Below are 22,522 nucleotides of genomic sequence, written 5' to 3' on the forward strand. Positions count from 1 at the left end.
CGGCTGAGTTTGAACGCAGAGGAACGTGTACTTGTGCTGTGACTGACTTCCGTGATGAAGTGAGCCGTAAACGTCTCGAGCCCTTTAGCCGCTTCAGGGAAGTTCTTCCTTCCAACCTCCAGAACCTCCAGAGAGGCAGCGCGTCCATGAGGAAAGTGAAGTAGACTCTTCTCTCGCAGCAGGTTGGTGGACTCTTTATGGTTGTTTGGGTCGGTACTCCGCGGGGTTTGTAAAGTAGTTTAGTTTGTAGTACAGGAGAAGGCGGCTTTGGTTGTTTTGAAGTGAGCTGCGGTTGGTTGTGATTAACATCAAGACTTCACTCACAGCTTTGCTAGTGTTTCTTCCAGCAGACGGGCTGTTCTTCGTGGAGATTCCCATCCTGTCTCTGTTGGCTCTGCTCGTATTTAGCCACAAACACTCCTCTGCTGGGCGAGGCTGGCCTGAGGACACAACTGACCGTGTCCACTTGTCTCTTAGTGTGGAAAAGCAGCAGGAAAGTTGGGAAGACTCGGGAATATTGGAGCCTTTTTTGTAGCCAAGGATAAAAATGGAATATGCCAATACATTTATGAATTCTTTGAGGCGTCTACTCGCTTTGTATAAAAATAAATAATGTTTTCTTTATTAAAATTATGGCCACCAATTTCCTACCCATCACAAAACCCATTTAAGTTGAGGTTTTTTGGGCATTTGTTGGTGTGGCCTGGTCCTTCCAGCTGCAGTTTTTTCTTCTCCAGCCCTGAATGAAACCTTGGAAGGGAGATTTGGTAACATCCTATTCCCTACCTGAGGTCTGACACAGGTTTATTGTGATTAATGTAAGTAATTAATTGGTAAAATCATGCGAGCACATGCTTCTCCTGCAATATGTCTTTAAAGATGAGCTACAGCTGACATCTGTCTGATTCTGTCACATTTTTCCTTTTCTGTCAGATTTTGTATACATACATCATGGAATTTAATTTGATAGCCTTGAAAATGCTATCCTGAAATATAACAGCACATGTGGTAAATGTGAACAAAATCATGTAGAATAAAATAAATATAACTTCTAAAAACATATTTTGATATGTGACTACATCATACATGTTCAATATGTCATTAAAGTCCAGTACTCAAATTTTCCAACCTTACATTCACATGTACCTGCAGCACATTACATTTTCTCTTACCTTTAGATGTTCATGTTTGATGGTGGCCACGCCCCCGTTTATGACGTCACGTCAGTTGCATCATGTGACTGGTTCACCTCCTAAACAATACTGGCATCTGTAAGCTTGTTGCAATTACCAGAATCAATTAATTGTAATAAAGCTTAATGATTTCCATTCTGATATATTTTTTGAAGAGCTGTTTTGTTTAGAGACATAATCTAATTTACTTAAGGTAAAAAAACACTAGTCTGGTTTTTCTTTCTGTTTTTATATAAATCTAAAAAGTTGATATTTGACATATCCTACAGTGTAAAGTGTTTGAAGTTTATTTGTCTTTGACAAGGCGTGCCATTACCAACACATTAGTTGAAAATTGTCTCATGACAACAATATTATTGTTTATCCCAAGAATTTCTGAGACAATTTAATGTCTGGCAAGATTGGTTGTTGTGACAGGCCTCGTCACCTGGAGCTCTGCCATTAAACGTCTTCAGGATGAAATACTTTTTACTTATCCAAGCTCCAATTTCCAGATTATTTCTTAATTATACTTTTATGAAGTTGAGCATATTTTTAAAAAGTTAAATTGTATGAAAATTGAGATTTCTTGATGTTTATCTACATGGTGCTAGGGATGTAAAGGTTTTCATTCTGAGGTTTGGAAAGTATTGTGACTTTGACCCTGTAGCTACTTGTGGAGCTTTCAATCAGTGCCATAGCTTTAGGTCATCCGTGTGTGTGTGTGTGCTGTAGAAGACATCCATCCATCCATCCATCCATTTTCAGTATTCCCTAGTGTGGTTGGGAAGGTCTGTAGAAGACAATATAATATAAAGTAAGGTGATAAACAGCCTCTGCTTCTGCTGCAGCATGAGTCTACAGGAGATCAGTGAGAATGTCAAGCTGGCGCGGGAGTACGCTCTGCTGGGGAACTACAGCTCAGCCAGTGTTCTGTACCACGGCCTGCTGGACCAGATCAAGAACTACATGTACGCTGTAAGGGACGGCGGCGTTCATCAGCGATGGCAGCAGGTAAACCCTCTGACCACAAACCCACCCATCAACTGGACAGACTGGAACATTGTTGGCTAAGCTTCACTTGATCCCCTGCAATTGGGTTTGATGGGTCTGATGGAACCAGTTTTAATAATATTTATTCATATACAAACCAAAAAGGGGAAAAAAACACACATTGCTGAAAACACAAGACAACACTAGTACAAAAATAGATAAACGAATATTTAAATTCCCATTGATGGCAAGAACACAAAGTGTAGGCTGAATAAAGTGTAGCTTATTCTACATTCACTTTGTGATGCATAAAGCATCATCACATTCTTTCCTGTATATTTTTCTAAAACATAACTGCAAAGAACTCCAGCTGAGTCTGCAGACAAACCCATGAGAGTCAACATAATCAGACCTTATTGTATTTGTTTAGCAAATGACTTGAATACTTTTTTTTTTTATTTAAAGAGTGAAAAACACCTGAATCCCTCAAAACTGAAGAACTGTTCATCCTGACCTTTAGATAAATCCTTCTCTCTTATTTCATAGTTTGTTACTTTAATTTCAAGAAAACTATACGCCTTGGAAGATCTAGTGATGCCTCAATCAAACATTTTAGTTAAAAATTCCTTCATTTTCTGCTGGGTACGAAACACACTTGTAGAACATTTTTGTTCTTGCTTTATGTTTTAAGACATTTCAGAATAAGTAGGATTTTCCTAGTAGAACCTCCAGAGAACAACTCTGTGTGTTTAGTGTCTATTAAAAGCCTGATTACTAGGGAACAATCCAGACTCATCTGATCTCCGTCTCCGTTTCTCAGCTGTGGCAAGAAATCAATGAAGAGAGCCGGCAAGTTCAGGACATCATGTCCACTCTGCAGAGCTTTCAGCTGGACATGGCGCCCGCTAAACCCTCCAACCATGACGACTTTGAAATGAGGCCGGCACATGTGGAACCAAGGTATTCCATTCTCTCAGTAACACAGTTTGTATTTTTAGCTCTGTGTTCAGCGCCTGAGTAACAATCTTTGTTCACAATAATCCAGTTGCAGTCATATGACGGAGATTAGGAGCCTTCAGTTCCTGTCGGAGTTCCTTTCACTGCTGCTCTGTTCATGTCAGACTGTTTCTGTGTCCATTTTGGATCGAGTTTTTCTTCATTTCTAAGTCCTGCTGCTGATAATAATTTGATGCTACTGTGTTAAGATGAAGTATTTTCTTATTCGTAAAACCGAAACAAAAGTCTAACTTAGCAAGATGCTCAACATTCCTCATTTTCAGTTTGTGTTATTTTTGTGTAAGAGTTCTCCATAAAATTCCTTCTTTATTCTTCTAATATTACGATTCTACACTGATATTATGACTTTATTCTGGTAATTAAAATAAATAAATAAATTGTAGCCTGGCCCTAATATGTAAAGCCCAAATAGATAGAAGCTGTGAAACAAACTTGTCAAACAAGATGGCCGCCCTGCGTGTGCTGACATCACTCTGCACCATGGAAACACAGGGAGAACATTGGTGGGAAAAGAAATCCAGACTTCCCAGAAATGTCATTTTCAAGATCAGAGAATTCAATTTAACAATAAAATAGATTCAATAATAGTAATAATGACAATAATATACTGTGCAATATTACAACAAAGATTGTTAGAAGTTTCATATTCCTGATCCAAGGGATGTTCAGCTGAGTAGAAGTTTATCAAAATGCACATGATGTGATTGTGTATGAAGTTTTAAGAAATGCAGCAGACACATTTACAAAATATTATATTACATTTTATTCATGTTCCTTTTGTTTTACTTTATTTGTGCTATTGTATAAAATGTGTATATAAAGGTTATTTCATCCTTTTTTCTTCTTTTTTTACCTTTTTAATCGGGGCTCTTTCAGACAGTAAAGTCAGTTTTTCATCATAGAATGAACATTGTGATGATATTGAATACTGTTAATTTACATTCCTATGCAGTGCATTGTGGGCATTTGAGTGCATGACTAGCTGAGCTGTGGATCTCTACAGCTCCTCCAGAGTTCCCATGATCCTCTCTGCTGCCTCTGTAATGCCTCTGTCCTGCTGTCCCAGACACTCTCCTGGCCCCGTCAGGCGCTCCAACTTTCATAAGGAGAGCAAACCCTCCAACCACCGGCTGAGCGCTGCCGTGAGGCCCCACCAGAAGCAGCCCCAGCGGGGGGCCAACGGGGCCGGGGGCCGAGCCTCCAAGGCCAAAGAAAAGAAGGAAGCAAAGGAGGTTAAGGAGGCTGGCAGCAAAGCCAAGGACGACAAGGTGATCAGCCGCTGCTTTCAGTCCTAAACAATCACTTTCATATTCTCTGTTTGCATTCCTGATCAAACAGTTTTCCCTGCTGTTTGGTCACAGCCTGTTATTCCAGTTCTCCTCCAGGTCAGGAGCGTTCTGCTGAGTAAACAAGTTTTCTTTTCCACCTGCAGGAGAAAGAGGTGAAAAAGTTTGACGGTACAGGATACGACAAAGACCTGGTGGAAGCCCTGGAGAGAGACATCATATCTCAGAACCCCAGTGTGAGATGGTGAGCAGTCTGAAGGATGGGTTTAGTTTTGGACCTGGATCTGAACAGAACTCTGTCTTTACTGGCCAGATCTGTTAAGCTGATTATCAGGATCTCAGGCTCTGAACTGAAGGGCAGGAATTTGTTCTGGACAAGTGGTTTATTCATCCAGACTCCATCCATCTTGCTGCTTCTATGAACTTGTTGAATCCATGTTGTTTAACTTCACTTTGGTTGTTCTGTCAGACATGCATTTCTTTTGATATTTGCACATTTCTTAGGGACGACATTGCAGATTTGGAAGACGCCAAGAAACTGCTGAAAGAAGCGGTGGTGCTGCCGATGTGGATGCCTGCTTTCTTCAAAGGCATCAGGAGACCATGGAAGGTACACACTGATTGTCATTATTAATCATCAGACAAAAATGATCAATTACAAATGTCTCAGTTGTTCTCTATCAGTCATTGTTTGCTAGAAATTATATTTCTACAAGGCAAATAAATTCCTAGTATCAAAAATCAGCAGAGCTGAGCTGCATGGTGCCGATTCTGAGGAAGTGATTTGAATTGGATTCAAAGTGATGTCAGTGAGGTCATTACAACTGAGCACAAAACTTTGTCAATATTTCACTAATGGTCAGAAAAAACACAATTTCACAATGGCAGTCTTTCCATTCAATAAGAAATCAAATTAAAACCACATCGTTAAAGATTATCATCATCATCATCATCCTACCACTTCCTGCTGTCGTCTTTGTCAGTAGTAACATCAGTGAAAAAGGTGTTTCCATTGCAGTTTCACAAAATAATTCAAATTTTGATGCGGCTGAAAATTCACCTCATTCTGGCGCCAAAACATTTTATAGAAAAACATAAATTTTTTTTTTCTAAATCGCCGTGTTTCCATTGAGCAAATGGATTTAATTCCAATTTGCGTAGTTCTACGGTCAACGGAAACACAGCTGGTCAGGTTGTTCATGTAGTGACAAGGAAAAACCAGGAATCCAGCAGGTGAGCATCATTAGGTCTAAACTGCACTAAATATTCTCTTTACATCAGAGGAAACACCTCAGTCCAGATTTTGTTCATAGATTTAAAAAAAAAAAATGTTTTAGTAAGCTGAGTGGAGAAATCAGTTAAGTTTATTTAAATAGCACATTAAATTTCTCAAATGCCATCATCAAAATCATCAGCACACATCATAAATGCAGGCAATGTTCTAATAATTCTGGTTCAAAGCAGCTCTAACCAGCTGGTTTCTAGCCTCTATTTAAATGGACTCAGTGTTTCTGCTGTTTTTCAGTTTTCTGGAAGTTTGTTCCGGGTTAGCGGTGCATAGAAGCTGAATGCTGCTTTTCTGGTTCTGGCGATCAAATCAAATAAATGCAGAAAGTGACAGGCTGCTCAACTCTAAAAGCATCTCAGAGTTTAACATTGAAACCAAACTGGAGCGATGTGGAAGAATGGGGAAAATGGCTGCTCATTGGCTCCAGGATGATTAAAAGGCTCCAGTTATCTCAGAGTAGCTACTTGAAACAAAGATCTGCAAGAATCAGCAAAATCCTGTGGCTTTGGAGAGATTGAGGGGACGGTGGGGGGAAGCAGGAAGTTTGTCAGTTGATCAAAGTAAATGACAAGGAACAGCTCTGTTCTTAGACAGGAAGCATGTTCCCCAGCCTGAACGCCTGACATGGCAGAGAAATGTCCCTGACATGGTCATGATGCAGTCTGTCACTATGGAAACCGTTTCATGTCCCAGAGTGAGCTGTTCCTTCCAAAATGTCTCTAGTAGACAGCAGAGCATGAACCGTCATCCTGTGCTGTGATTGGCTGCCTCCTCCTCAGGGTGTTCTCATGGTCGGCCCTCCAGGCACAGGGAAGACTCTGCTGGCCAAGGCCGTCGCTACGGAATGCAGGACTACTTTCTTCAATGTGTCTTCGTCCACGCTGACCTCCAAGTACCGAGGAGAGTCGGAGAAGCTGGTTCGCCTTCTGTTTGAAATGGTGCGCTCACCCTCCATCCAGTCTGGGTCATTTAACACTCACAGCTGTTGTTTCTAAACAGAAACGCCTCATCCTTGACTCTAGCGCTCCCTGTTGTCCATGTTGTTTGCAGGCGCGCCACTACGCTCCCACCACCATCTTCATCGATGAAATCGACTCGATGTGCAGCCGCAGAGGAACCTCAGAGGAGCATGAGGCCAGCAGGAGGGTGAAGGCAGAGCTGCTGGTCCAGATGGACGGTATGGAGGCACACAGAGGTGTTGGGTGATAACTGCACAGTTTCCTGTTCATGTTGACGGCCTAAAACATGAAACTGTCCAGTTGTGGTTGAATGATTAAAGTAGGTCTAGTTAGAATGTTTAACCGTCTGCTGCTTCTTCTGTTATCTGTGCAGGGGTGGGCGGGGCTTCAGAGAACGATGACCCTTCAAAGATGGTGATGGTGCTGGCAGCCACCAACTTCCCCTGGGACATCGACGAGGCACTGAGGAGGCGGCTGGAGAAGAGGATCTACATCCCTCTGCCTTCCAGTAAACTCCTGTCGTTTTCTCCCAACACATTTAGAGGAAATGGACAATTCCACATCACAAACTATTTATGGTCATTAGTGTTGGCTGTATCAGTTGGATCAGGGAAACCGATGCACTGTTACTCTGCCATGTTTTGGTCAAAGTATGATGTATGTGTTCCTCCTGTGTGGAACTCACCTGTAGTTTCTCAGCTGGGAAAAACACCTGCAGCTACCAGGGAACTGGATAGCAGCATTCCAGAGTCTCCTGCTGCAGCTGTTGGCCAATGGGAACACTGAACCCTAACCTTGTTACCTTTTCACTACAAAATGCAGATTTAGGGGAGAAAGAAAAACGCTGTGTTTTATTTGTGTTGATAGAAACTACCAATTGGAATATTGCACAGTTGTTTGGTGTGTGTACTTGTGTAGCTATTCTTCTTAGGACCATTTATGGCATATTTACCAACCAGGAAGACCAATGAGTCTTCCTGGTCCTAATACGGTGTGTAGGGTCAGAGGCTTGGCTTAGAGTGAAGGTCTGAATTTAGTTAGGGTTAATAATACACTAGTAATGGGTAGGAATATAACGTTGTGTGTGTAACTGTGTTGAATTCTGTTCCTTGTATTGTCAGTAAAGGGCCGGGTGGAGCTGCTCCGGATCAACCTGAAGGAGCTGGAGCTGGCCAGTGACGTAGACCTGGACAAGATCTCAGAGCAGCTGGAGGGATACTCAGGAGCTGACATCACTAACGTGTGCAGGTCAGACACACACACACACAGTCACTGCTTTCAAATTCTAGAGACAAATTCCATTCATAAAGGCCTTTAAAATTTGAGTTGGTGAAACCTGCAGAAACCCTGCCTTAGTCCTTAGCCTAGCCCAGAAACAGCACTACTTCTTAAGGGGCTCGACCTTTGACCCCATACAGAGCAGTGGGTCCACACAATGCATGACGCTTCTAAATACACACACTGGTAAACAGTGAGCTTGATGTGAAACACAGTTCACTCTTCATGTTGTTTAACATTCTGCCTTTTCTTTAACTTTGCCAAAGAAATCTTACAAATGTCAGTGTGTTGGCACATGAACTTTTATTAAAGTTCATGTGAGTGGATAAGTGAGACGGTTCAGAAGTGACTGAACTCCTCTGAGCATGTAAGGAGCGTTCTGAAAGTTTTTTTCCTGTTTGCCGCATTAGAGACGCCTCCCTGATGGCCATGAGGCGACGGATCGAGGGTCTCACCCCGGAGGAAATCCGGAACCTGTCCCGGGACGAGATGCACATGCCAACCACCATGGAGGACTTTGAGTCGGCTCTGAAGAAAGTCTCCAAATCCGTGTCAGCTGCTGACCTGGAGAAGTACGCCAGCTGGATCGAGGAGTTTGGATCGTGCTGAGAAGAAAACGAACCGAACGTTTAAAGATGTTTTAGCATGAGTTTGGCTGAGCCGTTTGTGTGCAGCCTGATGTGAGCGGATGTTTAGAATGTGAAGTATTGCTGCGCTTGTTTTGTACATAATGTTCAGTCTGAAGTGGTAACATGCTGCTCTGTAGCAAAAACTTCATGTTGTCGTCTATCAGGGAGTTAACAGCCAATCAGAAGTCATTTACTTACTTTTAATTACAATTGATGTTTTGAGACCAACGTTTCTTTTTTCTTGTCTTTTGGACAATTTACATTTCTATAAAAGCAACACTAAAGATATTTCTATAAATAAAGTTATTGTTCAATTAAATCAAAGAGCCACTTAAGTCATTTTTTCCGGCTGTGGCTCTGTGGCTAATCGTCTTAACGTCAATTTCAGTTTTCTCCTGCCCCAACCCCAAGTTGCCTACTCATCTGTATATTTGTGTATAAATGTGTGAGCGTTTGTATGTGAATGTGACTCTAGTGTAAAGCGCTTTGAGTGGTCAAAATAATTGAAAAAGCACCAGAAGTTCAGTCCATTTACCATTTATCTTAACTTCCTGGTTTAGGTTTGGAAGGAGAAAAGGAAACATTTGGTCTTTGACCTTCTTGGACCAGTTGTGATGCCGTAGTTCTTGCATTGACAAATTTTGCCCATCTGCCAGAGATGATCATTGTTCATCCAGTTCAAAGCAGATGAACTGTCCTGACAGAGACAATTTTAAGAAATATTAAAAATACATTGAATCTGTGAAGGGGGTTCTCAGTATAACAGGATCAACAGAACAACATGTTGGTTTGTAAGGAAAGCATTTATTAAGCTAACGTTCCAACCTCAAAACACAATCCAGTTACAGTGGAAACATGTAACACATGGATTCATACAGATTCAACAAAGCCGTCTCAAATATGTTTCATTTTTCATCAACATCTCTAAAACTCGCTGCCTGCCATAAGAGCTGATCTACAGTCTGCGTGGGGCTGGAGCTGCTTCCAGTGGCGTCGAGTCATCATGCAGTTTAGAACGGACTGATGAAATGCCACACATGCATGTTTTTTTATTAAATAAACGGACATCATGCGCTCTGCTGTTTGACTCCAGTCCAGAGTCTTGATCTCAGCTGATCTGAGGAGGAAAAACCCGAGTTTCTTCTAAAAAGTGGGACGAGAATCGACAAGTGTTGATGTTTACAACGGCCGGATCGAACGGGTGTCGAGAAGAAATGGATGATCTGAGGCACTAATTACAGAATGTGATGAGATCAGCCACATCTGTCCAGTTTTTACAGGCAAATACAAAAAAAAAGAGAAAAAACTAAGTGCAGAGTCAGCATTTCCACAGGTTTCCATCTGTTTGGGAAACAGCAGCTCTGTTTGTGTCCACCGTGCAGGAGCATTATGAGCTACTTCATTTACATTCAACATAAGCAGCACTAAGTAGTGCTTGTAGTGCCACACAGGCCCCACCCCCTCCCTGTTCTTAAACCCGCCTTCCCCTCCACAGAGGCACTGAAGAACAATCGACAGAAGCTCACTGATGTGCAGCAGGCTTCCTTTTGTAACGACATTCAGTTCAAATGTTTCTAAATTGTGACATGAAACATGTCAAGGAAATGATCTGCATAGGTTTGCCTCCACGCGTTGCCTTGTTTCAGTTAAAGGGCGACAGAAGAGCAGCCTGCTGGGAAATAAAAACTCCTCTACTGATGCACCAATCAGTTTCCAGTTGATTAGGATTTTATTTTTTAAGTGCATCAGAACTTTCAGTCTACACATGAATCTTTTTCAGCTCAATAAAAATTTGAGACAAATATTTTTGATTTCTTTATGTTTTGCATACATGCATAACTAAGTCACTATGAAAAAAACTCCAACACCCTTTTTTCCCTCCCTTGTTTTTGTCACAATATTTAGAATTAATCAAATGAACCAGCAGGTCAGACCAAAAATTGGTGAATCAGGAAAAGCCTGATAGGAACATCTCTCTTCTTTTCTGTTGGTACAGTGCTGCACATCAGCTATTTGCTTAAAAAGAAAAAGATTTTTGGTATCATATAATTGCTGTTGTCTTTTTTTTATTTGTGCTTTAAATTTTCCTGGTTTATCTCTGGCTTTAAAGGATCTGTTTGCCATTCTTATAGAACAAATATGCTTACTGCTAACCTGATCAACATGGGAAGAGGGAAACCGTCTTGAACTAACTTTATTTTTTTTAAAACAGAAACTACTTTATTCTCGAGGTTTGTCATTAAAAGACAAAACAAACAGACATCTAGTTTTTGCATAAGGAAGCATATGAGCTTCCTTTAAAGCAGTGAAATATTTGAAACGATATTCTGAGTGAACGTTAATTCCTCCTCCATGTATGGAAAGCTAGATGAAATGTGCGCCCCTCGCTGCTGCCGTGGTGGGCTTGGTGGTTGAACTGGGGGACCGGCGCTTTCGTCAGGTGTCAGAACAGTAAACTGAAGTGAAACCATAAGAGTGGGTCACGGGTCTGAATGGAAGCAGGGAACAGGACCAAACAGGAAATCAGAGCCAAAAGGAGCTTTATGGAGCTGGGCCGAGCCGTTCTGCTTCAGGGCTGCTTCTCTTCCTCAGGCGCCTCCGCCTCCGCCTCCGCCTCCACCTCCACCTCCACCTCCGCCTCCACCTCCGCCTCCGCGCTCTCCAGCAGGTTGACCTTCTCCTCCTCTGGCATCAGAGTGGTCGGGTTGATCTGGAAAATGTGCCTGTGGAACGGACCAGGGAGCGCAGTTAAAGGAGAACACAAAATGTTATTCGCCACTTTTGTGGCTAATAATAAGTGTGTTTATTTTAGATTTATAGTAACATCTTTTACATGAAGAATGTAATATGCAGTTAATTATTGACAGTGCAAACAATTTTCAGGCAGAGCATTTTGTTCAGATAAAGTTGTTTGTAAAAAGTTTAATCTGTTTTTGTATGCATTAAATATTCAGACAATTACATTATGCCATAACTCAGCCTGTTGCAATAACCAATGGATCAATTAATTGCATGATAAATTAAAACAAGTCCAATAATTTCCATTTTTTCCATTTGCATTTGTTTCTCTTTTCCCACTAAAAACTGGATGGTAAAAGTCTCCAGTTTGGTGTTTTGGTCTCAGCCAGACTTTTGTTTTTAGGAAAAATTTGTTTATAGAGACTTTAGGATTCATTTTAATTACTTTTGTATTGTTTTGTTTATTTAAAATGTCTTGCAGTTCCAGTATTAAATGTTCACTAGAAGTTAAAGTTTATTGATGTTTGAGAATGTGTTCTTGCATTATTATGCCATTACCAATGTAGTATTTGAAAATGCTCTCAAAACAAAGTTATCGTTTATTGCAATAACTTCTGGGACAATTAATCATCCAGTAAATTTATTATTGTGACCGGCTTAGACATAAGTGGTTAAAAATATCATTAATTTTGTGATAAGTCACGTGAAAAAAATTATTAACATTTACATATAATTTTGTTGTTAGTCGACTAAAACTAGTATAAGACAAATAGTTCTGATAACTTAATTATGACAAACTAAACAGTATTTTAGTCAAAAGACCAAACTAAATCAGATCTTGCTGTCTGGGAGACTCACTTGTGTTCGCAGGCTGGGAAGAACAAGTCCAGGATCTTGACGATGAACGCCGATCCGGCTACACCGATCACAACCACCCACATGACCAGGAAGAAGAGGGGCAGCGACTCGTAGCAGAAACGGCGCAGGCGCTCCCTGGCCTCCTCCACCCACTCACACATAACCTGAGGAGAGGACAGACAGAGCAGAGGTCAGAGGTCAGGGTGGAGGTCTCCAGGTCTAGTGTGAGACGGTTAAACAGCCTCTTGTCCTGTAGTTCTGCCCTTCCAGTCTCAGTCTGCTCACTCTATGTTAGTTTCACCCACCAGCGTGTTCAGTGAGTCTGATGTAAGCGCACATATCTAAGTGAACAAACAATCATTTGTCATGCTTCAGTTTCAATCTTACACACACTAGTCATTTACATTTAAAATGTAAGTTTTGTTGGCAGATTATTTCACATCCCTTACCTACCTCAAGATGGCGCCTGTGTGTGTTCAGGCTGCCGCTCGCCTGCTACAATGCTGCTTTTTTGCCATTTTTCTGCTTGTGTTTGCTGTCATATCAACTCTGATGGACAGCGTTTGCGTGAGTGCAATAAGGACTTATAATCGCGACTTTCTTTTCGAAATCAAAGAGTCAATGGAAAGCCCCTTTCACGACTGGGACAGCTACAAACAAACTTTTCCACCTCCGTTTGTGTGTCCCCCAACCTCCCGTGAGTACCTGGCGTTGTGGCGACGTCCAGGAAATCCGAAAAGGAGGAGAAGAGGCTGCCGAGCGGGTGTCCAGGTTCGGATCAGGCGTGGCGTGCGGCGTACGGTTCATGCTAACCGGAGCTACAGGTGGCTGCGTCAGGTACCGCTCGTACACGGCCTTACAGCTGGGGGTGCTGCCCCGTCTACGCATCTCGCCACTCTTCCGGGTTGTGGAGTTAGGCGTGGACATCGCTGGACCCGCGATGGACGAGCCGCCTGGGCCCCAGGTCCATTTCAACGTTTCGTGCTTACACCAGGAGAGCAGTATCGGTCATGCCAGTACAGCTGTTTGTCACGTGACCGTGGGAGATGTATTCAGCCTATCCCGCTGTGCCCAGCCGACTGGACTCCTGATCTGATTTCTTTGTCATCGCAAAATCGGATTGGATTATTGAATGCACGTTCAATTTCAAATAAATCGTTCTCCATTAATGAACTCATTGTTAGGAAAAACTTGGACTTCCTTTTCCTCACAGAGACGTGGCAGAGGGAAAATGAATTTGTCCATTTAAATGAGCTTTGTCCTGCTGGTTGCTTGGCAGTAGGTAAGCCTCGCTCCGGCCGCCGTGGAGGAGGACTGGCTGCTGTGCACCGTGACTGGTCCACATGCAGACTGTCTAAAACAAGCCACACCACCTCTTTTGAAACCCTTATGATGGAAGTTGGTTCCTCAGATACATTTTATACTATTTTGATATATCGCCCTCCTGGCCCTGCTGGGACTTTTCTTCAGGATTTCGCTGACTTTTTATCTTCTATAATTAGATTGGGAAAGGTCTTGATTGTGGGTGATTTTAATTTGCAGATTGATGATGTTACTTCTATCCCAGCAAGAGATCTTATATCACTGACAGAGGCGCTTAACTTTACACAGTATGTGTCAGGTCCCACACACAACAAGGGTCACACGTTAGACCTGGTTTTTGCACTGGGCTTGCAGATTACCAATGTGTGTGTGGAGGATGTGCTTCTCAGTGACCATTACTGTGTTTTCTTTGATTTGATGGTGCCATCTGAACCTCGGCCTGTATTTACTAAGGCAAAGAGAAGAATCATCACAGAGGCGACAGCCATGCTTTTCTGCGATAAGTTTGATCCTTCTCTTCTTAATAATCTCACTGAAACTGACTGTTTTGTGAATTGTTTTAATAGCCAAAGTGCTGATATCTTGGATCAAGTAGCACCAGTTAAGGCTAGGAAGGCACCACAGGAAAGTTTCTGTCCTTGGATAAATGATGCAATTATGTCTCTGAGGAGAACATGACGCCAGACTGAACGTTTATGGAAGTCTACTAAATTGGAGGTCCATAGGCTGCATTTAAAGGACTTAATATTGTTCATAAATAAGAGGATTGAGGAGGCCAGGGCAAGTTATTTTAATTGTCTGATTGCCTCAAATAAAAGAAATCCTAAAGTGCTCTTCGACACTATCAGCTCTCTTGTGTCACCTGTTGCTGTAAATCCTCGTAACTCTACAATTAGTTGTGATGAGTTCCTGGATTTCTTTATTGATAAGGTCAAAGTAATAAAGGACAGCTTGCCTCCTTGCCATGGATCCCAGCATTTGGAACCTCCCACTCAGAGCTGGGCCTCATTTGAGCCTGTCACTGTGGAAGACATTTTAACCATCATGAAAAAAATGAAACCGTCCTCTGGTACTTTAGATGTTCTTCCTTATAAACTGTTTGTGAGGGTTTTTGACTCCATTGGGCCCTATATTGCTAAAATGTTTAACATGTCTTTGCTTAGTGGTGTGTTTCCTTGTCTTTTCAAACATGCCATTGTGGAGCCACAGTTAAAGAAAACGGGACTGGACTCTTCCGAACTCAAGAATTTCCGGCCAATATCCAAGACCCCTTTCTTGGCCAAAGTCCTGGAAAAGGTGGTCTGCACCCAACTTAGATCATTTTTGCAGGTAAATGACATTTATGACACTTTTCAATCTGGGTATCGTGAGTTTCACTCCACTGAAACAGCCCTGTTGAAGGTGTTTAGTGATATTATGATGGCAGCTGACACCGGTAAATGTTCTGTGCTGGTTTTGTTGGATCTGTCATCGGCGTTTGATACAGTGGACCATGGCATCCTGATAAACAGTCTCCAACATTTGGTTGGAATGTCGGGTTGCGTTTTGAAATGGTTCACCTCTTACCTGGTTGGCAGAACTTTTAGTGTGTCAGTGGGAAATGCAGTGTCTAATTCTGCAGAGCTTTTGTGGGGTGTGCCGCAGGGATCGGTCTTGGGACCTGTTCTGTTCCTGCTGTACCTACTTCCTCTGAGCAGGGTCATCCAGAAGTTCAGTGATGTGTCCTATCATCTGTACGCCGATGATCTGCAACTGTACTGCTCTTTCAAGCCAAGTGAGCCACATAAACTTTGCACTCTCACTAGTTGTTTGGCCGAAGTGACAAAATGGCTCACTGAAAACAGCCTATCATTGAACTCCAACAAGACCGAGACCTTGATTGTTGCTCCTGACAGTGCTGTGCCTGGAATTAAGCAGCACCTCGGAAACTTGAGCTGCACAGTTAAAAGCAACCTGCGCAACCTGGGTGTTTTCATGGATGGAGCGATGTCTATGGAGCGGCACATAAATCAGCTTGTTAGGAACTGCTTTTTCCAAATTCGGAACATTTCTAAACTTCGTAAGATGGTGACTTATGGTGAGCTTGAGATGATTGTTCATGCTTTTGTCTCATCGAGATTGGATTATTGTAACAGTCTGTTTACATGTCTTAACAAGAGGGAGTTTGCGCGTCTGCAGGTTGTACAAAACTCTGCTGCAAGCCTGCTCACTCGCACTCACAGGAGGGAACATATTACACCTATCCTCAAAAGTTTGCACTGGCTGCCTGTATCTTACAGGATGCACTACAAAATCCTGGTACTGACTTTTAGAGCTCTTCATGGACAGGCGCCAGACTATATTAAGAACCTCATCCAGCCTTATGTTTCGACTAGGAGCCTCAGGTCGTCCAATCTGAACTTGCTGAGGGTTCCTCGGACCCTTTTTAAGACTCGAGGAGACAGATCTTTTAAAGCTGTGGCGCCTCGCCTCTGGAATGAGCTACCTTGTACCATTCGATCTCTGGATTGTATAGACACTTTTAGGAAACAACTTAAGACACACTTTTTTAAACTTGCTTTTTAGCTTAATACTGTGTTTTATTGTTTTGTATGTTGCTTTTAATTTATTTTATTTTTTACACTTTGTGCAGCACTTTGTGACCCTGGTCTGTGAAAAGCGCTATAGAAATAAAGTTTACTTACTTACTTACTTTACATGTCAAGATTTAAAACAAAGTGAAAACTGGAGGTGCATCAGTCAAACCGTTAGCTTAGAGCTCAGAGCCTTTTTTAATAGATGCTACCAACATGGCAGAGTCACAAAGCCAGACTGTGAAATTCTCACTTGATAGACTTTGACTGACCTCCAGCCTGGACTCGTCTCAGTCCTTAGCCATTCCAGGTTCACTTACCGAATACGATGATGTCACTTCCTTGGGCGGGCTGCCCATCTCATTCTGACCCGATGGGCTCGGTTCCAGGTCGTCGAACTCGTCCCCGTAGGTGACGTCGGACAGCAGGTCGGGATCCATCCGCAGCGGCGTTTCCGGAAGCTTCCCTGGAGCCGCCACCTCCTCCTGCGTGGTGTCAGAGTGTCGCTCTGTGTGGGGGTACTGGCTGGTGGTCTGGGACACCAGCTGCTCCTCGTCTGAGGTCAGGGTCACACGCAACGAGACACAGCAGGAAAACAGGAGGAGGAGTCAGGAGCTGCGTTTCCATTAATCATAGAATGGAGCAAATTGAAATTATGAAATTAAATTCGCTTAATGGAAACACAGCAATTGAAAAAAAACGTTGTTTTTTTTTATTAAAAGATTCTTTGCTATGATGAGGTGGTTTTTCAGCCATATGAAAATAGATGCATTTTGCAAAACTACAATGGAAAAACTGTTTATGAATCACAAGTCACATGATCAGCAGCTGGATGTTACTACTGGTGAAAACAACAAAGTAGAAGGTGACAGGAAGTAGTAAGAGGATGGGGGTTTTTCAGACAATGTGCGGCCGGCTCCACCAGAACTCTCACAGCATCACAGTTCATAAAAAGTTGGGCGTCATTTGAACATAACTCCCCTGCAAAAATCAACCAAAGCGTAAGACACATAGTCACTTATCGCTCCAAAACCTGAATAAGAGGTCTCCTCTGATTGGCTGATAGATGAACACCATGGCTGAATTATGAATATATTTCGTGTAACTATTTACATCTGTCGCTGCTGTGATTTTTTGTGACTTATCACATCAACAACCTTATTCACATGTGATTTTAATTTCATTTCTTATTTAGTGGAAACACCACAGTTGCAAATTTGTGTTTTGTTTTTTTCGACATTAGCAGAATAGACAAAGATCTGTGGACATTTGGAAACGCGGCTAGGGTCAGAAAACAAACCTCTTCTGAAGCTGGGAGGATCCGTGACGACCACGTCGTTCTCTCTGGGGATCCTGAAGATCTCGCTGTGTCCGATGGGGTAGACGTTGGTGAACTGGGCCAGCTTCTGGAACTCTGGGCTCAGCAGGATTTTCACCTCACACATGTCAGGTTGGTGGACCTTTACAGCACAAAAGGAAAGGTCAGAGGTCACAGTCCGAGGGAGCAGAGCCTGACCAGAGGAAATTGCCTCAACCTCATCAGGGAGCCAATCAGCTAGCTCCACCCAGCATAGATAAGGTAGGAGGAAGAGTTTACCTCTTTTCCATCCAACTCGATGACTTCACTGAACACCTGCAGAGCCACCACCTCGTCTGAGTCGCTGTACAGCCGGTTCTGGCTCACCATCACCCGGGTAACGGCTGACACCAGGTCCCCCGAGTCAAACTCACTGGTCCCATTACTGCTGTCCACTGGAAGACACCAAGCAGGCATCGACACACTTCTTACATCAACTAGACACCTGGTTTTCAAATGTTAAACAGTGTTATTATGTCAAGTAGCTGAATGTGGAAAACGTTAGTGAACATCTGTCTTCTAGAGTAAATGAGGCAAACCAATGTTTTTTGTTTGGTTTTATGAATACTTCTGTAAATGAATACTTCCTGGAGGATTTTACCGTTTGTAGCTTTCCAAAGATGCACAAGAGAGTCGGCTCTCTAAAGATCTACCGCTGTTTTATTACAGTTTTATTTTAATAAAGCCCAGTTCACACTACACGATTTTAGAATTGTCGGCCGATTTTCAAAACCTGAGAGATCACACACTAGCCGACCAAAACCGTAGGTATAAGGGGTTCGATCGTAGACTGTGAGGTTTCATTCAAGGACATTCCAATTCCAGATACGAAATCCCATAAAATTCTGCGCTACTGCACCTGGATATAGAGGATACAAACATGGAAACGGTGGCTTTAGTTTGTGGACTCATGTTAACCCAAAAAAGACGTAACAAAAAATCAAAGCTTCGGATTAAGAACTGGAGACTTCGCGAGCAAGGATTATATTTGTTGCACCACAATATGGAGGTGAGTTTTTTTTTTCTTTTCCTCATAACAAATGCTGTTTTTAATTTTTTCGGCTTTGTCGTTTAATTAACTGTTACCTTATAATTTTTTTGCTGTGTTGATGTTGTAGAATATAAGCATATACTGGACCTTGTTTCAGAAAACGGAATGACTGAAACATCAGAGTAGCTTAAACTAGAAGAAAGCATTTCCTGCATATTCGTTTTTAGAAAATCAGATGGCAGTTATACTTTTTTTTCCCCAACTGACCGCGAAAGGTTAACGTATTCCAGCTCCTTTAATTGAAAGTTGATTGTAAATTTTCTGCCATCCCTCCTGGAGCCACGCAATATTTTTGCAGCGCTCTGTGCTGGTCACAGTTTTCTGCACTTTTTCCTCTATTTGCTCCTGTATTTAGACTACAAATAGATGAACACAGCATAACATTTTCTGTATTTTTCCTCTGTTGTGTTATTACTGCAGAATGAAAGCAAATGCGCCATTTCAACCAAAGGTTAGAATGCGCTTCTAAACCAGATGTACTCTGTGCAATAATTTTATAACATTTCTATCGTTTTTTAAAAAAACAAACAAAAAAAAAACACGATCCATACCGCTCTGAACAAGGATAAAGCTTTACTTATGGTTTTATGAAATCTAATTACCTCTAAAGCACATTTCATTCATCGTAGTATTGTAATTCACAATGGACCTTACCAGGCTCCGCCCACAACCGACCCACGTGACCGCAAGTCTCACAAGCAAAGCCTCACGCGTTGTTTCTATGTAAACATGACTCCATTAGTTGATCATTTCTACCGGATTTTCACAATATATCAGCTACTACATGGACAGAGGAACTAACCAGTTCATGTCATCATCTGGGAGGAGGTTACTGGTTTCTCAGTCACAAGCTGGTTGCAAACCTGAGGCCAGCAGGTGTCAGTCAGTTATGGTAGCTCTGAACTTTGACCTCAATATGAGAAGCTACAGACTGACAGGAGGAACCAAAGAGCTCTGTAAAGGTAAAGGCAAATCTTCTGAAGTTGGGATATAATTAATTTAATTTCACATAATTACCGCGGTAGAAGCCATTTGTTTGTTAAAATTTTATGAAATATATTTGTTATATTTGATGTTTGTTGTGAATGACGTAAACTCACAAACGAACGAGGTAATTAGTCCAACGTTTAGAAACTACAGCGGCTGTAATGAGCCACAGCAAAGGGAAACAAAGGTAAAATAACCTGAACAGGTGATCAACCCAAAACCACTCCTACCTTTTTACTCTCTCTCTCTTTGTAGCTTAAGCACACCTGTTACCGTGGCAACCGCCTGCGCCCCGCAAGACGAGCAAAGATTATGTAAAAACATAACATTCAGTCCGTTACGATATCAAGTTTCCAGGCTTGATATTTATTTCTCGATTATTAATCAGCGCTTCCCTGAACACAGCGATGGTTGATTGTCTAGCTGTACTTGGTGCTAACGTGGCTAACAGGAGTAACAGTTTAGTCCAAAGCCTTTTCTGCTAATCAATCAATCAATCTTTATTTCAGACACAAAAAAGGTCCATAGTAAAACAAAAAGAAAAAAAAAACCAAAAAGAAACATGACAGTCACTGAGCCACAAATAAATGATGACGCCAATGTTTCCACAATCTTGAGAAAAATCTCGCTGTACTAAAAACAGGGTTTACTAAAATTGCTATTATATTATTGTATGACACGGATAATCTACACATACATTTATACATGAGATTCCTGAGCGCAGCTGCACATGTGGGAACAGCGTTATGTGCAAACATGTGGCTGGCACTGCTCCATCTAGGCACTTTGAGTAGGACCCTCAGGCCATCATTGTATGCCACATAAAGTTTGTGCAGGCTACTTTTTTTATATCTTCGCCATAGATGGGCTGTGTAAAATGAAGTACAAAAAACTTTAAAAAGAGCTACCTTCACAGAGGATGAACACATACCAAACTTTCTGATCAAAATATTAGCCTGTGCATACATCATGCAATACTGCCTACAAATGTCACGATCATCAGATAGGTCATCAGTTATGTAATGTCCCAGATATTTAATTTCATTGCATATATTGAGGACAATGCCAGATAAAGAGAAGTCAGGGGTTATCAGATGCTTATCTGCTCTACTTCTAACAATCATGACATTGCTTTTCTTAGCGTTATATTTGACATCAAAATCACATCCATATTGGGAGCAGACCCTTAGTAATTGTTGAAGGCCAGCACTATATGGGCATAAGATTACCAAATCATCCGCATACATTATGTGATTGATTGTGCGGTCACCAACTACACAGCCTGTTTTACAACAATTCAGGCGCTTTGATAGTTCATCCATGTAGATGTTAAAAAGGTAAGGGGACAATATACTTCCCTGCCTTACTCCGTTACCAACATTAAACGAGTCAGACAATGAGTTACCCCATTTGACATACATTAGTTGATGACCATACCAATAGACCATTATTCTAATTAGATATTTGGGTACACCTCTGCTTTCTAACTTGCAGAACAATTTTTGATGATTCACGAGATCAAATGCTTTAGAAGCATCAATAAAACACATAAATACTGTGGTGTTGCGCAAATTATACAAATCTAAAATAAAATCTTTAGTGTATGACAGATACAGACACATTGCATATTAACCTGTTTAGCTAACATAAGACTGTGTAGCAGACAGGCTTCAAGGTGTAGAAGTTGTATCAGTTCTGCCATTATGCTGTACTTAGCTAACGGGAAGCTAAGTGTGTTTGTGAGACGGCCACGCACGTGACCACGTAGAATGGGGATCAGCCAATGAAAAGCGGCCCCTCTGGTAAGGTCCATTCGGGATTCCCACCGTGCTTACGTCACAGCGCTTTCTGATTGGCTACCTGTCACATTCAACAGGCTGCCAGTCGGGGAAGAACACAGACACTGCGATAAACGAGCCAATGTCGCATATCCCCAATTTTAGATCAAAGCGGTCTCATAAGAGCAAAATCGTGTAGTGTGAAGTGGGCGTACCTGTCACATTCAACAAGCTGCGTTCTCACTACCAGTCAGGGGAAACTCCACACACTGCGATAATCCAGCATGTTGAATATGTCCGATTTCAGATGGGAGCGGTCCCGACTTTCTACCGACTGGACCCGATCAGTCATAAAACACCACACACTGCAGGATGATCGGTTATGATTATCGCAAGCGACAATCTTAGAGCTCAGAACGTTCTAAGATTGTCGTAAGAGCATAATCGGGCCAAAAAATCGTGTCGTGTGAACTGGGCTTAAGAATATTTTTAGCAAGATGAATATTCAACACATACAGAAAGCAGGAACAGGCATCTTGTTATTAATAGCTCACAAAAAGAAAGTGGATTTGTTTGAAATCTGCACCAGCATGCTGGAGTTTCATATACAAACCAGCAATCACCAAAAAACTACAGTGAAAACAGCTGCGAGTGGGCGGGCCTTCACTGGCTCACTACTTTGACATTAAAGTTTGTTTGTTTTTTACATTTTGTTCAAACAAGTTAAATTTTGTTGGTCATGTTTGATTTGTGAAAGCAATAAACCATCCAACAGGGATGAACACCTGCACAGTACCTGTTTATATGATAGTAGAGGAGATGCTAAAGTTCATAGAGGGGTAGCAACATCTGGAAAAAAATATGATTTCCAAAGAGATATTAGGTGAAAAAGTAAAAAAAAAAAATAGACATGGCCCATTAGAAAGCCAGTTATAAAGATTACAGGAAGGAAGGAAAAACTAACGGGCGGATGGATCATTTAGCTTTAGTTCGCTCTGTAAGCTGCAAGGAGAAGTGAAGGAAACTCACAGAGAAGAACCTGGCAGCTGAACCTAGTGACCCCTGAAAGCTCCACCGGGATCTCATTGACCAGCACCTGCTCTTCTCCCACTGATATGTTTAAATTTATCTGGAAAAAAAACAACAACAACAGAGAAGTGACTCATGAGCTCCACTCCTGATTTCCCAGAAACAGAGGAATCTCAGGAATTATTCCCGCCGTGGCCATGAATTT

At 41.9% G+C, this 22,522-nt stretch overlaps 2 protein-coding genes across 5 annotated transcripts in view; one reads left to right on the forward strand and one right to left on the reverse strand.

Moving 5' to 3' along the window:
• katna1 (katanin p60 (ATPase containing) subunit A 1) lies at nt 1–9,916 on the forward strand. The gene is made up of 11 exons (XM_028039695.1): nt 1–182; nt 2,024–2,186; nt 2,986–3,125; nt 4,249–4,450; nt 4,615–4,712; nt 4,973–5,078; nt 6,536–6,694; nt 6,807–6,933; nt 7,089–7,223; nt 7,837–7,963; nt 8,404–9,916. The coding sequence occupies exons 2-11, from the start codon at nt 2,025–2,027 to the stop codon at nt 8,600–8,602; spliced, it is 1,455 nt and encodes a 484-aa protein (XP_027895496.1). The 5' UTR covers nt 1–182; nt 2,024; the 3' UTR covers nt 8,603–9,916.
• Nucleotides 9,407–22,522, reverse strand: part of ginm1 (glycoprotein integral membrane 1) — a 13,455-nt gene continuing 339 nt past the window's right edge. Inside the window, exons 3-9 of one of the 4 annotated variants that reach the window (XM_028039700.1) lie at nt 22,318–22,417; nt 17,713–17,867; nt 17,416–17,575; nt 16,436–16,671; nt 12,220–12,383; nt 11,279–11,345; nt 9,407–11,242 (exon numbers count right to left, since the gene is read on the reverse strand). In XM_028039700.1, coding sequence (XP_027895501.1) covers nt 11,192–11,242; nt 11,279–11,345; nt 12,220–12,383; nt 16,436–16,671; nt 17,416–17,575; nt 17,713–17,867; nt 22,318–22,417 — 933 coding nt within the window. In that variant the 3' untranslated portion in view covers nt 9,407–11,191. Of the gene's footprint in view, nt 11,346–12,219; nt 12,384–16,435; nt 16,672–17,415; nt 17,576–17,712; nt 17,868–22,317; nt 22,418–22,522 lie in introns of all 4 variants that reach the window. The other 3 variants (XM_028039698.1, XM_028039701.1, XM_028039697.1) reach the window with 3 other exon arrangements.

The sequence above is a fragment of the Xiphophorus couchianus genome, chromosome 15 (assembly GCF_001444195.1).
Source record: "Xiphophorus couchianus chromosome 15, X_couchianus-1.0, whole genome shotgun sequence".
In the NCBI taxonomy this organism is placed as follows: domain Eukaryota; kingdom Metazoa; phylum Chordata; class Actinopteri; order Cyprinodontiformes; family Poeciliidae; genus Xiphophorus; species Xiphophorus couchianus.